Here is a 15,060-nt window from a genome sequence, read left to right on the forward strand (position 1 = left end):
ATCACAGTATGGAAAATGAAAGCATTGTGCAATTTGAGATTTTATTAGTGGCAGGAATTGTGTGCAAACACATATGCAGATGTACAGCGTACGTGATAAACGTGAACACTAAATGCTTACAGCCACATATACTCAATACACACTGCCTGCTGCTGGTGACAATGATACTTGCAGTGGGGATACATTACATATGCTACCCTCTACCATAGGAAGCCAGACTGAGAATAAAGGCGCATAACCATTTAACATCCCTTACCTGTGATGGGGGGTAATGGCAGTATCTGTGCTGATTCAAAGCTGATGTGATTTAAAAAATTTTAATGGTGTTTAAAGGGTGCACTTATTTTCTAAAATATACTTTAATGCATTTGGTTACACAAAAATATTTGGCATAATCATCTGAAATTTCACCACATCGCCAAAACAAACTTCTAAATAGTAAATGTACAATATGCGGTGATTTTGGCCATTTAACAATTTTTAGAGGGTCTTCCCATGTATAACAAAAATGACACCTATTTAGAATGAAACGGACACGGACTCTGGCTACGGTCAAACTTTTGTAGGCTTGAGTAAAATGTCCAGATTAGTCAAGGCCCAGAAATCCCAACAGGTAACAGACTCGCATAACAGTAACTGCATGAAAGATTAGCTTCACCTGAAGGTTTGTTGATATACAGCACAGTCACATATATATATACACATTTATATCCTCAGTGTAGATTACAGTGTTAAATACAAAATCATTCTTTTATAACAATGGTCTAATATTTTAAAATCATTGTTGATTCCAAAAATTTGGCCTCCACATGCTTTTTTGCTGTCATACTGAGTAATAAGTTCAGCAGGACAATGTTGCCTTGGTTCCTTGTCATCCAGATGAAACTGCAGTGAGCCACAGAAGACGGTAACAGTGAATGTGAAACAAGTTCACGACAAACATAAAGTCAGCCGGACACAATTCAAACACAGATATAATCTCTCATTTAACTTAAAAGAAGGTGTTCAAGCTGCCCTGGCTAATACAATCATTTCATCTGTATAAAAAGCTCTAGAGGATCCCAACCCTCAACCGGATCCTGTGCCGTGTTGTAAAATAATCCCTGAAAATATGCAATTTATCCCATATTTCTGTACAAATTGTATTCTTTCTCCCATTTTCTAATGGTATAATCAGGAAAGCCCCAAGAAATTTCACTGCCGGCACCTCCCGGGTCTGCGAAAAATTTGTACGACAAACTGGTCCTCGGATATCAAGAAGTTGGGAACCCCACCTCAGTAACATTTAGAAATCATGCACATCAGGACCTGTGCTGTGTAAACAAAGAGGGAAGTGACAGAAATGAGAGTAGGAGAACCAAATCATTACTCAGCAATGACCGATGTCGCTGACATTGCAGCATCCAGCATTGAAAAATACCCCCAGTACCAAGCAGGTGGTCCCAGGTCTTAGTCAGCAGCAGACCGGCTTTAACCTGCCTATTAGTGCCTCTTACTGGATGGCAGTTGCACTGCTTGTAATTCTCAGGTTTCACATTAAAAGTCAGACTAGTGCAATATGTTGAATATGAGTACAATACAACATTTCAGGGTAATGGAACCGAATGGTTCACTCTTATCGGTGCAGCTGTAGCTGGACAAACTCACTCACCACCGGGAGGCATAAAACTTGCGTAACTACAAGGTGGACACTGAGTACCATTCGGCACACTTCTTCTCAGTTAACCACACTGTGTCTGACATTAATCCTTTCGGAATGACTGTCGTTATAAATCTCATTTGAAAAAAATATGTTGTTTAAAAGTTTAAGCTTTTACAAGCTCCCACTGTGAAACGCATCCATAGCCCCTGTACTTGCGTCCCCTTGAGATGAAGTGGCAGCTTTAAATAACCGTCTCCAGGATCTCCAATGGAATGGCAGCTAGCAGAAGCGAAGCTGTGCCTGGCAGGAGCCGCAACACGTCCATCCTTGGCATTTTGTCCTATATTTCCTATTTAATCAGTGCACTGTGACACAAATGCGCCCCCCCCCCCCCCCCATCCCCGGGGGAATCACTGGACTGGGGAGTCATTGTATCCCATAGCGCTGTTGGGGCGCCATCTGGTGTTGACAGTGCAATACAGCGTCATGGACAGATGGGAACAGCAGCTCTGTGGTCACAGCTCCGTCGAAAAACTTGAGGGCGCGAAGGTCGGCCAGTAGGGGGCCTGTCGACAAAGAGTACAGGCAATCAAACCAGGATATCAGCTGGATATCAGCATGGGTCCCGACAAGTGATATGATCACACACTGGGACCGTGCACTGAGGGGCTGAACAATTACAATAATGACAATCAGAACCTTTATTTTTCACTAGTGCAATCGTATACACATAGACCACTTACCACTGCAGCCAGCGATAAACACCTCAACACCGACCTCTGCGTATTCCTTCATCACCTGCAGAAAAACGATACATCGTTAGAGTTATGAAAACACGCTTTAGCGACGAGCACATGCCATGGACAGTACAGTGACGCTTACAGCCTTGATGGCCTTGGCTCCAACTGAGTCGACAAAGCTGACGGGCGTGAAGTCCAGGATGATGGCCCGTACTGGGCCCAGTGCCCCTAGGAAGCTGCTGCTCTCTTCCCAGTCCGACTCAGCGGCGCCCTCCACCAGCTGCCCGTTCTCTTGCGGCTCTGGCCCGTCCATGTCCAGCACCTCCTGAGTGATACCCGTCTCTATGTTCTATTGGTCAAAAGGCAGCTCTGAAGACCCGCCTCTCTGATATGGTACATGCATACAGACCAGATCGATCGCTCAGCTGCTGGGGGCTCACCAGCTTAACCACAGAGTCCCTTATCGGGGGCCCTGTATGGTCCTGTGCATCCCTCTCTTTCCGCTGTTTCTTCTGCCGGCAGGATTTATATATCGCCTGCATAACACTTGGATCAACCCCCGTCTGCCAGGAACATGGAAGCCACATAAACGTATATAGTAAACATACAGTACATTGTGTGGCTAATCTAATGTCTGTATGAGTGGATGTGTCACGCAGGTTAAGTGCACTTACAGGTTTGAGGGCCACTGCTAGTACACCAACTAATATCATCCAGGGGACATTTCTGACACCTTAAACACCAAGTGACCTGCTCCCTCCTTTGTACACCAAGCCGGTTGTCCCCTCCTTTGTACACCAAATGACCTGTCCCCTCCTTTGTACACCAAATGACCTGCTCCCTCCTTTGTACACCAAGTGACCTGCTCCCTCCTTTGTACACGAAGTGACCTGTCCCCTCCTTTGTACACCAAGCAGCTTGTCCCCTCCATTGTACACCAAATGACCTGTCCCCTCCTTTGTACACCAAGTGACCTGCTCCCTCCTTTGTACACCAAGTGACCTGCTCCCTCCGTTGTACACCAAGTGACCTGTCCCCTCCTTTGTACACCAAGTGACCTGCTCCCTCCTTTGTACACCAAATGACCTGCTCCCTCCGTTGTACACCGAGTGACCTGCTCCCTCCTTTGTACACCAAATGACCTGCTCCCTCCGTTGTACACCAAGTGACCTGCTCCCTCCTTTGTACACCAAATGACCTGCTCCCTCCGTTGTATACCAAGTGACCTGCTCCCTCCTTTGTACACCAAATGACCTGCTCCCTCCTTTGTACACCAAGTGACCTGCTCCCTCCTTTGTACACCAAGTGACCTGTCCCCTCTTTTGTACACCAAATGACCTGCTCCCTCCTTTGTACACCAAATGACCTGCTCCCTCCGTTGTACACCAAGTGACCTGCTCCCTCCTTTGTACACCAAATGACCTGTCCCCTCCTTTGTACACCAAATGACCTGCTCCCTCCTTTGTACACCAAATGACCTGTCCCCTCCTTTGTACACCAAATGACCTGCTCCCTCCTTTGTACACCAAGTGACCTGCTCCCTCCTTTGTACACCAAGTGACCTGCTCCCTCCTTTGTACACCAAGCGACCTGTCCCCTCTTTTGTACACCAAGCGGCTTGTCCCCTCCTTTGTACACCAAATGACCTGCTCCCTCCTTTGTACACCAAGTGACCTGCTCCCTCCTTTGTACACCAAATGACCTGCTTCCTCGGTTGTACACCAAGTGACCTGTCCCCTCCTTTGTACACCAAGTGACCTGCTCCCTCCTTTGTACACCAAATGACCTGCTCCCTCCGTTGTACACCGAGTGACCTGTCCCCTCCTTTGTACACCAAGTGACCTGCTCCCTCCTTTGTACACCAAATGACCTGCTCCCTCCGTTGTACACCAAATGACCTGCTCCCTCCGTTGTACACCAAGTGACCTGCTCCCTCCTTTGTACACCAAATGACCTGCTCCCTCCGTTGTACACCAAGTGACCTGCTCCCTCCTTTGTACACCAAGTGACCTGCTCCCTCCTTTGTACACCAAGTGACCTGCTCCCTCCTTTGTACACTCTATACATAAATTCATTGCAGAAGTTTGCTGTCTAAAAAGAGTTGCTAGTGTCTCACTGTATTGTCCGTCACTAACAGGATGCCAATTAGGGTAAGTGACATATAGTGTGTGATTATCTGTGTGTGTCCTGCGATGGACTGGCATCCCTTCCAGGGTGTGCCCTGGCTTGGGGCTTATGCTGCCTGGAATAGGCTCCAGAGCCCCACACCCTTGATGAGGAAAAGTGGTTGGAGAATGGATTGATTATTCATCCTACCTTCTCCTTGAGGGCGCCGACATAGAGATCACTGTTTGCAAAGTAGATAGAGGTGTTGGATTGGAATATCTTAATCCCAACACGTTCAGTAGCCTGGAAGAGAAACAGTTTCTTGGAGATAAGGAGACCATAGACAATTAGAACTAACATTTCAGTCCTGGTGGTTTCTGTATGTGTTATGTGTAGGATGCTAAGCATGCATCACGTAGCTTAATGATTAAAATGATTGGAAAGTCTTTACCTCCTCATACTCCTCCACATCACAGTATATGCCTGTGTCGGGGATCTCGCCAAGTATCGTTTTCTTTGGGCTGAGAAAAAACACACATTGAGGCCTGGTGAATAATGACACTAAATCACAGCTACAAGCCTGCGCGACTCAGTAACAGCAGCCTTCCCTCTCCTCCGGGTCCAGAAAACATCATAAATGATCAGATGTACTCTGATTATCTCCCTTGAATGTTTCTGTTCGCATTTAGTTGTTGAATTTATGCAATGCATTCACTACCCTTCACAGCTCCCAGATCTAAGTGAGCCACATACCTTTGCGTTCTGTAGATGACGCTGAGGATGGCAAACCCGATGGCCACCAGCAGCCCGTAATCAAGCCCCAACAGAACCGACGCTACAAAGGCCACCATCCAGATTGCCTAGGAAAGTCACAGACTGTCTTACTAGCATTAGCACAGAAGCAGGGTCCCCGACACCAGGAGGTGTGAGGACACCACCATGCGGTAGGTAATTGAAAAACAATCGAATGTGCCTTCACACTGGACCAAAGTGCCACAAAATGCATTTTTTCAAATTGATCTCTGGTGTTTATGACTGTGGCTCTATAAGATTACAACAGCTGAAAATTTTCTTTCGCCTAGTGACACATTACTCAGGTGTTTGTGATGCTGATGCAAACAAACCTACTGTGCTGCTAGTCTTGTAAAAGTATAACACATACAATTATGTACAGTACATAATACCCAATAATGATAGTAAACAACTATGTTACTTTATGTATTTACTATAGTCCTTTTTATCGTTATTTTACAGTGTACTCTTTCAGCTTTGACACACGTAACTGTCATACTCCCACTTAGGCACATTAGTATAGTTATAATTTGTTTTTATTATTATTTTTTGTTAATTATTATTATTATTATTATTATTATTCATTTTTTATTTCTCATCAAAGCCAAACATGAGGTGGCACAGTGGTGCAGTGGTTAGCACTGTTGCCTAACAACTCAAGGAGCAGGGCATCTCTGTGTGTCATCACTGGATGCTCTCTGGGGACTCTGGTTTCCCCCTCACAGCCCAAAAACATGCCGAGGTTAACTGGAGTTCCCAAATCACCTGCAAGTGTATGGTGAGTGTGAGTGTATGCTATGTGATGGGCTAGCACGCCATCCTGAGTTGTTCCCTTCTTTGTGTTGATAGGCCGCAGACCCCCCCAAAACCCTGAATAGGACAAGTGGTACCAGAAAATGGATGGATAGATCTGTCAACAATTTCACAATGCTAGTTTCATTGTGCAATTTTATCAAGGACTCCAAACATCGACCTGAGCAGCTTGTAAATGTGTGTGTGATGAATTTTCTGCTTTCAATTTTATTGACTTATGGATTAGATACTTGTTTAGCTGACCAAAAGTAGACGACAGGCAGTACAGAAGTCTCTTGTCAATGCCAGTATCACAGACTTCGTAATGTTGTGTACTACTGTCCTGCTAACCCGGGCTACGTATTACAAAAACAAAGTAGCAAACAACATTAGCAACTTACATAGTTGCAGGGCTCACAGGTTTCATGCACTGAGAGACACGCTTTTGCAGCCAGTTCACACGCTCACACGCCACACTGAGAAGTAAGGGATGACACCCACCAAGGTGTCCTGTTATATAGGATTAATGGACGAGGTGCAGGTGTATGGAGTGGAGTTTTCCTCTGAGTTCATAGCTGTCCTGATCGAGTTATACAGAGTTAATAGCCACCTACCAGCCAATCAGAAAATAGCATTTGCCGCATGTGATCCCATTGCAAGCACATTAATACATGGATGCGCACGCATACAGAGTGCAGACAAGGTGGGAGTGGCAGAGCATGATCCGATGAATGCGGTAGGCGGGGCTCTCAAGTGTCACACAATGACCGTGAGACACACACTCCGCCCCTAACAGATGTCATCTTACTTCAATCTTTGGATGAAAGTTGAGAGCCTTGCAGCTGGATCCATGCAACTGAACGGTGTCAACTATGTAAGCTGCAAATGTGTGCAAATTGCAGGTGTGTTTGAGATTGACAGAATGTCAGTTCCATGTACCAAACTCTCCTTATTCAGCTCTGCTGAGGTAAAGTCATATTTCCATTCTCTGGCACCTTTAAATCTGAACACGGCATTTAATGCATGTATAGCCAATCAGGGCCATTTAATGCATGTATAGCCAATCAGATCATATTCTGAGCATCTTTGAGCTGTTTTATCTGCTTCATCAGTGTCACGTGTGCACAGGACGACATGGAGGTCTCCGGTGGGATCATGTTTTCCAGGACTCTCTGGAGACACCCACTGATTTTGTTCTAAACTAATTTGACAAAGGAAGATCTATTCTGTATTTCCATGGTTATTTATAAGAGGGGCAGGAGGGGCTTTGTTTTCCACACGGAAGTGTTTACATCCTTATTTGATATCACTAATGGACTTGGAGACAGATATCAGCATATTGCAGAGGCCTTAGGGGAAATGACTATGAAACACAGGGTTACAGCACATGGTGGGAACAGAAGCGGATTTATGGGAGGTGAGACCCACCAGCTCGATGCGGCTGGTCCCCCACAGCGCAGGGATGTCCTGGAACTGCTTAAACATGCCCAGAAGGTTCACCATGATGATAGCAGCCAGCACAGTCTACGGGGGAACCCCAGGGCAGAGAACTCAGAGTTAAGGTTCAAAGTCAACAAGGAAAAGTAACCAGCTGTAAGACACATTAAAAATAACCATTGTTAGGCCGAGCACTAAACCATTTAACTACTGAACATAACAAATACAATGTTCCATACAGATACAGAGTAAACACACACATGGAGGGTTTCATTTTGCAGACTAATAATAGTCCTAAAAATGAAAGGGGGCAACTTCCCGTTAACACTGGAAGTGACCGTTAGACTGCGACTCACCTGAGGCAGTGGCTCAAACATGAAGCCGATGGCCACCACCACCAGGAGGACGACCAGCGAGGACAGCAGTCCGGCAATCTGTGTGACACAGGCACACAAAGCGACAGTTAGCCAACACTGCCCTCCTTCAGGATCTACTGCCAACAAACTCCTCACTCAATGTTAATCAGCTCATTCCGCTTATCTCTTTATGCCTTTACAGCACCAATATACAGATCCGATGTCAGGAATACTCAAACAAAACGAGCGATATCAGAGCACATCACAGGGTGTTCCTCTCCGCCCTGTCCCCCGTTGGCGTGATTACAGAGCAGAGCAGCCCGGTTACCTGCGTCCTGCCCCCCGTGCTCTCCTGTACCAAGCTGCGGGACATGGAGCAGGTGATGGTAAAGGTGCGGAAGAAGGAGCCGGTGAGGTTACACAGGCCCAGCGCTATGAGCTCCTGAAAGATGGGGAAAGGTCAGCTGTCAGCAACATCAGCCTGGCTGTGCTTCATACCATCCTGACGTCCAAAATACACCTCAGAACACTTTATTGCCAGCATGTACAAACCAGAACTGTTTGTGGAAGACAATATTACAAGGCACACAGGAGACACACATCACTGTACAATATAAAGAATACAATAGAATTTACACATTTACAGAAAACACAGTGCAAGATGTCTCAAGACAATAAATCAGCATAAGAGCACCATGTGGATAGAACAGCAGAGGGTCTTCCTGGTCCATAACCGCACACTCAGAATTAGGCTGGGATTATGGCAACAATACCTGGTTTCCATCTACGCTGTAGCCGTGTTTAAGAGCAAAGATCTTAGCCAGGGAAATAGCCATGGAGAATCCCACAACCGCGACAGCGACGGCGTCAGTCACCAGGTTGGGAAAAACAGAGAGATCTGGCAGCGCTGGAGGAAGGAGTCTGGGAAGCAATTTCATAGGTGTTGTTATATTACTACCTAGAAGTTTTAAAACTTTGTTGGATATACACACTAAATATTTTGCTTCATTGATATTATATTTGTGACTAAGAAACAGAGACTATATTCAGCACCAGTATTGTCCTCCAATTTCAAAACCAAAACAGTTTCATCTTTACCCCACAGGGATATTTCCAACAACATCCACGTTGTAGTTGGAGGAGAGCTGGACTCCGTAGGAGATCCCAGTGGAGACGATGACCTGCAACAGGAGAAGCTGTATTATTATTATTATTATTATTATTATTATTATTATTATTATTATTATTATTATTATTATTATTATTTGATGGCGTTGCGGCAGAAGTGCCGATGCAACGCTACAGTAGGCGGAGGGATGTGACATTACCACTATGATTTCCCCCGGAATGGGCACCGGAAGCTTCTTTTTGAAGCGGTCATTCAGGTCTTTGATGGAATACAGGAACACGATGCATGTCAGCCCCACGGTGATTGTGGTGAGGTTGGTGCTGGTGATGTTCTTCATCACCTCAATAAAGCTCTGTTTTGGAGAGGAGGGCAGTCAGATAGAGGAGCTCCCACCTTTCAGTGGGAGGGGGGTGCGGGCAGTGGCTATGGGAGAGGCGGGTACAGATGGAAGTCATGGGGGAGGGGGGCACGGTCGGCGTTCATGGGGCAGTCACTCACGTAGATCACTGAGAGGGCCCCACTGAACCGCATTGTCTGGATTCCCAGAAGGTACTTCAGCTGCGACACAAAGACGTGGACGGCGGCGGCCGTGGTGAAGCCGCGCACCAGAGGCTCGGCGAGGTAGATGGCCACAAATCCGAAGCGTAGGAGGCCCAGGAACAGCTATGGGAGCCAGAAATGAACCAAAACCCATTTCAGCTATACTGCCACACAACAGCGAAACGCTGTAACTGCATGTTTATCAAAATTGAGTTTTAAACAAAATCGTTTTTCTTAGGCTCTGTTTTATCCCATAACAAAACATCTTAGTTCAACTGTGCTCAGTTTGAAGAAAACACTTTCATTTTTCCACCTACTAAACATGTGGGTAGATAGTCAAAAAACACCAAAGCCCTTTTTCTCAGTTTCAGTGTCAGTGTAGTTACTGTGTGTTGCCTTTGTAGGGCAGAAAAGCCATCATCGTTTGGAAACCGCTCCATCAACCAGTTTGTCGATAAAGGGTCTGATCAAGTTGGTGGCAAGGAATTGTGGGAGGTGTAGTTTAATGCAGAAGGGGTATTGAAAGCCCACCTGAATAATGCCCACGAGGCAGGTTAGCGCCACTGCTATCTGGACCCTGTGGGCGTCGCGGGCTTCCGTGTCGACCACAGTGGCGTTGGTGCCATTTGGAGCCTGAATATGGAACATGTCTTCGGGAGCCTCTCGCATGGCAACACTGCCGATCATCAAGCTGATCACCGCGAAAGTGCCTACAGCACCAGCAGCAGGACACATGCAGAAACAGGCACACTGCTGAGGACACGTGCCTTCACATTCAAATCCCACTGTCAAGATTCCACAGCAATACAACAATGATGATGGAACTACAACAGTGAGTGATTCAGGTGTGTATTTGGGTTCATGGTGACTCATGGAGTCCCATGGTATTAGTGAGTATGAACCGTCGGAGGCCTACCCATTGATATGTGCCTGGACGTGCCGAAGAAGGTGTAGAGCAGGACGGGGTAGAAGGAGGAGTACAGGCCGTAGACCGGAGGCACAGCAGCTAGCATTGCATAGGCCAGACCTGAGGGGTCAACCAAGGTCACTCTGAAAAATACCCTTAGCCGAACCTCACGCCGACTCGCTCCAGAGCATGCCAGGAATGAGGGCCATTTTTAAGTGTGGGGGCGCAGCTCAGAGAACATGAAACAGCAGAAAGTGCCCAGTACCCATCAGGGCAGGGCAACACCAGCACAGCGGGAGAAGCAAAAGTAATAATCACCTGTTCGAGGTGACCTAAAAGACACTGGGGCTGCCATCATTCCATCAAAGACTCCTGATTACACATAAAACGCCGCTTCCAGGATCTGCTCAGTGAATTTCAGGTCAAAATCTCAACAAGCTGCTGATCAACTGAGTGGAGATCCCTGGTTTTCCATTATGTCACGTTTGCCAGCGACAAGTGACAAGAGAGCACCGACATTCAGCCAAGAATCATTCACATGGCCTCTTTTGTAAGGAACTGAACTTCAAAAAGCAAACAGGTCAGTCGAGGTAAAATGCAAAGTGCTTTGTGGAACAAAGCTTTTTTGAACACTTTGAAATTATTTGCATATAGACACAGTGCAAACAGCAAGAGAGGTGGATTGCCTAACATTGCTTCTCATTGGCTGAAAGAGACTGACCATAGCCTGACAGACTGACCTTGGGGCAGCTGCATGACGCCCGTGCTCAGGCCTGAGACAAGGTCCCCAAACAGGTACTCTCTGACAGGGTAGGAGGGCAGCCAGGACAGGATGGGCAGTAAGCTGTGCAGGGTCATTTTGGCCTTCTCTGAGGAACAGCTAGGAAACCAAGACAGGGGAATTAGCGGAGAGGCTTCCCTGGAGAGAATGCCCTTCAAACTGCGGAACCTGGACACACCATAAAGTCGTTGGCGATGCAACTCGATTACCAGGGTGACGTGTGACCTTAATAAGCAAATGACAGCAAGCAGCATAAATCAGATGACAATACTGCACAGCTTGTTCACTATAAAATGCATGGAGAACACAAGCAGAGATCATTTGCTGGACGTGCAGCAGAGCTGGCAGCATGTTGACCTTCATACGGAATGTCCAGAGAGTGAGGACCCACCGGAGCCTCCCAGCAAGCTTCTCCTTGAAGGGCTCCTGCCTCCTCGTCTTCCTGTGTAACAGCTCCCTCTCCAAGTGCCCCTCGCTGTACACGGGGCGTTCCACTCTGTACACCAGGGCGGCGCCAGTATCCTTAGCAGCTGAAAGCTCCATGGCCGTGACCGTAAGATCAGGGACGGGCATAATCACAATCTGTCTGGATCTGTGCCACTCCTGTTCTGTGTATATGGAAACAGGGGTTATAAACCACTCACATCTGAGTTAACGTCTATGCAAATGAATGAATGAACATTACATTATATGAAGCAATGGGGAGCCAATTCACCCACCATTGCTCTGCAGCACCCTGAATGATGCAGCAGCCGCTCTGCACCACTACACTCACCACACAGAAGCTACGGTGGTGAAAGGCCAGGAGATAATTTGTTTATTAAATATAGAGGATGATTAGGAGGCGAGATTTGATAGGGCCACAGTGGGCAAGACAGTACATGCTTGTTCCACCCCTACTCTTTCAAAAGATGTCCAAGGATCTTTTATGACCTCAGTTTTACATCTTATCCAAAAGATGGCACCATTTTTACAGTATAGTGTCCACATCACTGTACTGGGGCATTGGGATCCACACAGACCATAGAATGGGCTCCTCTGTCGGCCACACCAGTACCTCTTCCAGCAGCAGCCCAGCTTTCCTAGTTGGTGCCCCATCCAAGCACCAGCCAGGCCCAAACCTGCTTAACTTCAGGTGAATTACCTGGCATGAACAGCAGGTAGTTCATCTGCTGTTCAATAAAACAATTCACTACTAATCAATTCCTCAGGTGAATATTTACATATACTGTCATCAAGGCCACCTCTACACGGCCGCCTGACTGATGGCTCAGGCTACTGACAGAATGCAAACAGAGGGCTGTACAGGAGGTGGTTGTCATCCCCTGGTGCTGGAAATCCACTACTCACAGACATGAGGTGTACCTAGAGATTCCGGATCCCTTTATAAAATGCCATATTGGGCCCTCCTGTTCAGTTTTACGCATACTTTTACGGATTCAATGGCCCCTATAAAGTGCTGGGCCCCTGAATCTGTCAGGGTAACCATGGCCCTCTGTGTCCATGCTCACATACACTAAACCAACGAATTTCATTAATCAAACTTGACAAATGATGTCGGTTAACATAGGGGTTGGTTTACGTGGTACAAATATTTCAGGAACTAGTAATCTTAATAAGATTAACTTGTTTTTTTCCAGATACGAACAGAACCAGAAAACGTAAGGGGTCATTAAAAAATAAAAAATATATTTTATTTTTGTAAATTAACCAACACTTCTGCAAACACCCGGTGCAGACCAGGGTAGGGAACATTTATATCGGAAATGAGCCATTTGGGCTTATTTCCCACTTTGAAGTACAGTTTCCACTTTAATTATTAGAAATGACGGATGCCACCTTACGGAATAAATAGTGTGGTCCAAAAATACTGAACAAACCACAACCAGTAGGCCTATTAGCTAAAATTGGAACACGGTATTTTATTTTCATCATGAGATGATCACGTAAAATATAAGCCGGTTGGCAACCTCCGAAAGGTCTGAAAGAGCTGGCCCACAATATGTTTTCAGTTCATTATGAAGTATGACCAGCAGATTGATCATCCGCTTCCAAGTGAATAAAAACATGTACGGTAATTGCCTTAAGTTTCACCCGGGCATTACCTCCCCTCTTTCGGCACGCGGCTCAGAGGTTAGCAGGTTATCGGTATCGTCGATATTAGACAAAAATATAACGGTTATTGGTATCAAACCGACTTCCCATATTGGTGTTTCACTGGTCTATAAATACTCAAATACATCTGATACAGATAAATATCTTGACATCCTTAGGAAAGTCTCGACAACTTTATGAGATTAACTCAGACATCTGTACAAAAGGACTTAGATCGCTTTATGTTATTGCAAAGACCAACAAGACGACATAATCGTTTGGATGTTACCGGAAAATCGGTTATTAAACCGAGCTGGTGGTATCCGTCAAGCTTGTGGATGCTGGCCGCCGTCTGCTCACCTACGGACCTGCGCCTAGCGATCCGAACCGCGCACCGCGCTCCGCAGCCCGCCTCGGCACAGGCTTCACAGGGCGGCCAGGCTGGGCAGAGCCTCCCGGAAAATCTTGTGAGGAAGAAAAACAATTTTGAGTAATCGACAGTAGTCACGCCGTCTTCTTCCTATGCCTTCCTCGCACGTCTGCTTAACTGGTTAATTCCTGAGAAGTGGGTCTTTATACCCGCAAAGTAACTGTTATTTAGCAGCCCCTTGGCAACGGAGGACCCCCGCGGTAACACATACTGAAAATAATGGGTAATGCCTTCAGGAAAGTGTCTGATTAACAGGACAATAAGTGAATTTATGAGCTCGGCATTTAGATTGGGGATCAGGCGAAAAATTGCCAAGTGCTAGGGTACCGACCTTTAGGACTGGCCTGATTTGACTAAGTACTGTGAAAACCGCGTGGCAAACCTCCCGTTTATCTTTTCCTCGGGCACATGCAGCGCAAGGGAAGGATCTGCCAGGACAGCAAAACACCGTCACAAGCACGGCGCATATTTCCTGTCAAACGCTTGACATGAAAACTATTAACACCCAGGTTGTCAGATGTTGCACAAACTAAGGATATGAGGAAGCATATGACTTCATATAGTAGCGATGCACTGAAAAACTAAAGCAAAACGAGTAGAACTGGCTGTGATAAAAGTTTTACGTTTCCATGCAAAACAAAACTGGTACAAGGAAGAGACACCATACAGCTAAATTGTCTTTCCGTACTTGAATATTCAGGAAACCGTTATAAAATATCACAAGAAGAGCAGAAAAGTTTACTGGTAAAATAGTTCAACCACCTAAAGAATATAGCCTACTACAACCTTGTTACCATAATATATACATTTTAAAATCATCTTTCAGAAAACCGAGGAGTATCCGTTCCAGCACTTCATCGTTCAAACGATGCTATTAACCATGAAAATCCGTAGACATTTTCTTCAATACTGAAGCTGTAACGATACATGAACAACCGCGCCAGCGATACTGTCATCCAAAAAGCGATTGTCAGACGACTATATGTTTATTATCTGATTCGCTTTACCTACAGCGAGTTAACAGTCTAAGTATTCGCTGTGACCTCGTAATAAGATGGCCTAAACGTGTTCATTTCTTACCCTTTCAGACTGATAGCTGGATGTGAAAGGAATTAAATGTCACCGCCAGCCACCCCAAGCCGAGGCTCCAGTTAATGTTTAACACCGTAAAGTCCTTAAAGCATCGGCCACATAGTACTCCCACACCGGCTATGGCTCGCCACCGAGCACACATCACGTTATCATGGGATTTGTATTTCCTCAGTTCCTCTGACCTCGGTAAGAACTACAACTTCCAGACAGTGATACGCAACA

General features: G+C 46.1%; 1 protein-coding gene across 7 annotated transcripts; it reads right to left on the reverse strand.

Annotated features, from left to right (window-relative positions):
* Nucleotides 1-340: 340 nt before the first annotated feature.
* slc26a5 (solute carrier family 26 member 5) lies at nucleotides 341-15,013 on the reverse strand. Of its 7 annotated transcripts, none has more exons than XM_023795531.2 (20): nucleotides 14,827-15,013; nucleotides 13,677-13,780; nucleotides 11,614-11,825; nucleotides 11,182-11,321; nucleotides 10,451-10,561; nucleotides 10,066-10,244; nucleotides 9,493-9,657; nucleotides 9,194-9,346; nucleotides 8,964-9,046; nucleotides 8,639-8,786; nucleotides 8,194-8,307; nucleotides 7,866-7,943; nucleotides 7,501-7,596; nucleotides 5,242-5,348; nucleotides 4,940-5,009; nucleotides 4,699-4,791; nucleotides 2,823-2,945; nucleotides 2,525-2,731; nucleotides 2,386-2,440; nucleotides 341-2,208 (listed from the first exon to the last, which is right to left on the reverse strand). In XM_023795531.2, the coding sequence occupies exons 3-20, from the start codon at nucleotides 11,793-11,795 to the stop codon at nucleotides 2,069-2,071; spliced, it is 2,244 nt and encodes a 747-aa protein (XP_023651299.2). In that variant the 5' UTR covers nucleotides 11,796-11,825; nucleotides 13,677-13,780; nucleotides 14,827-15,013; the 3' UTR covers nucleotides 341-2,068. The 7 variants fall into 7 exon arrangements, with proteins under 7 accessions (XP_023651299.2, XP_023651298.2, XP_023651296.2 ...); XM_023795530.2 differs by having other exon boundaries at nucleotides 13,606-13,780; XM_023795528.2 differs by having other exon boundaries at nucleotides 11,614-11,830; nucleotides 14,827-15,012.
* Nucleotides 15,014-15,060: the final 47 nt, after the last annotated feature.

Source organism: Paramormyrops kingsleyae, chromosome 1 (assembly GCF_048594095.1).
Source record: "Paramormyrops kingsleyae isolate MSU_618 chromosome 1, PKINGS_0.4, whole genome shotgun sequence".
Taxonomy (NCBI): Eukaryota; Metazoa; Chordata; class Actinopteri; order Osteoglossiformes; family Mormyridae; genus Paramormyrops; species Paramormyrops kingsleyae.

Excerpts from the sequence above, each read along its gene's own strand:
- slc26a5 (XM_023795531.2), bottom strand. The coding sequence starts at position 11,795 with ATGCCCGTCCCTGATCTTACGGTCACGGCCATGGAGCTTTCAGCTGCT. Across the intron at positions 7,597-7,865 it reads TGTTTGAGCCACTGCCTCAG|ACTGTGCTGGCTGCTATCAT; the intron begins GTGAGTCGCAGT and ends GTTCCCCCGTAG. Across the intron at positions 2,209-2,385 it reads GTTTATCGCTGGCTGCAGTG|GCCCCCTACTGGCCGACCTT; the intron begins GTAAGTGGTCTA and ends CTTTGTCGACAG.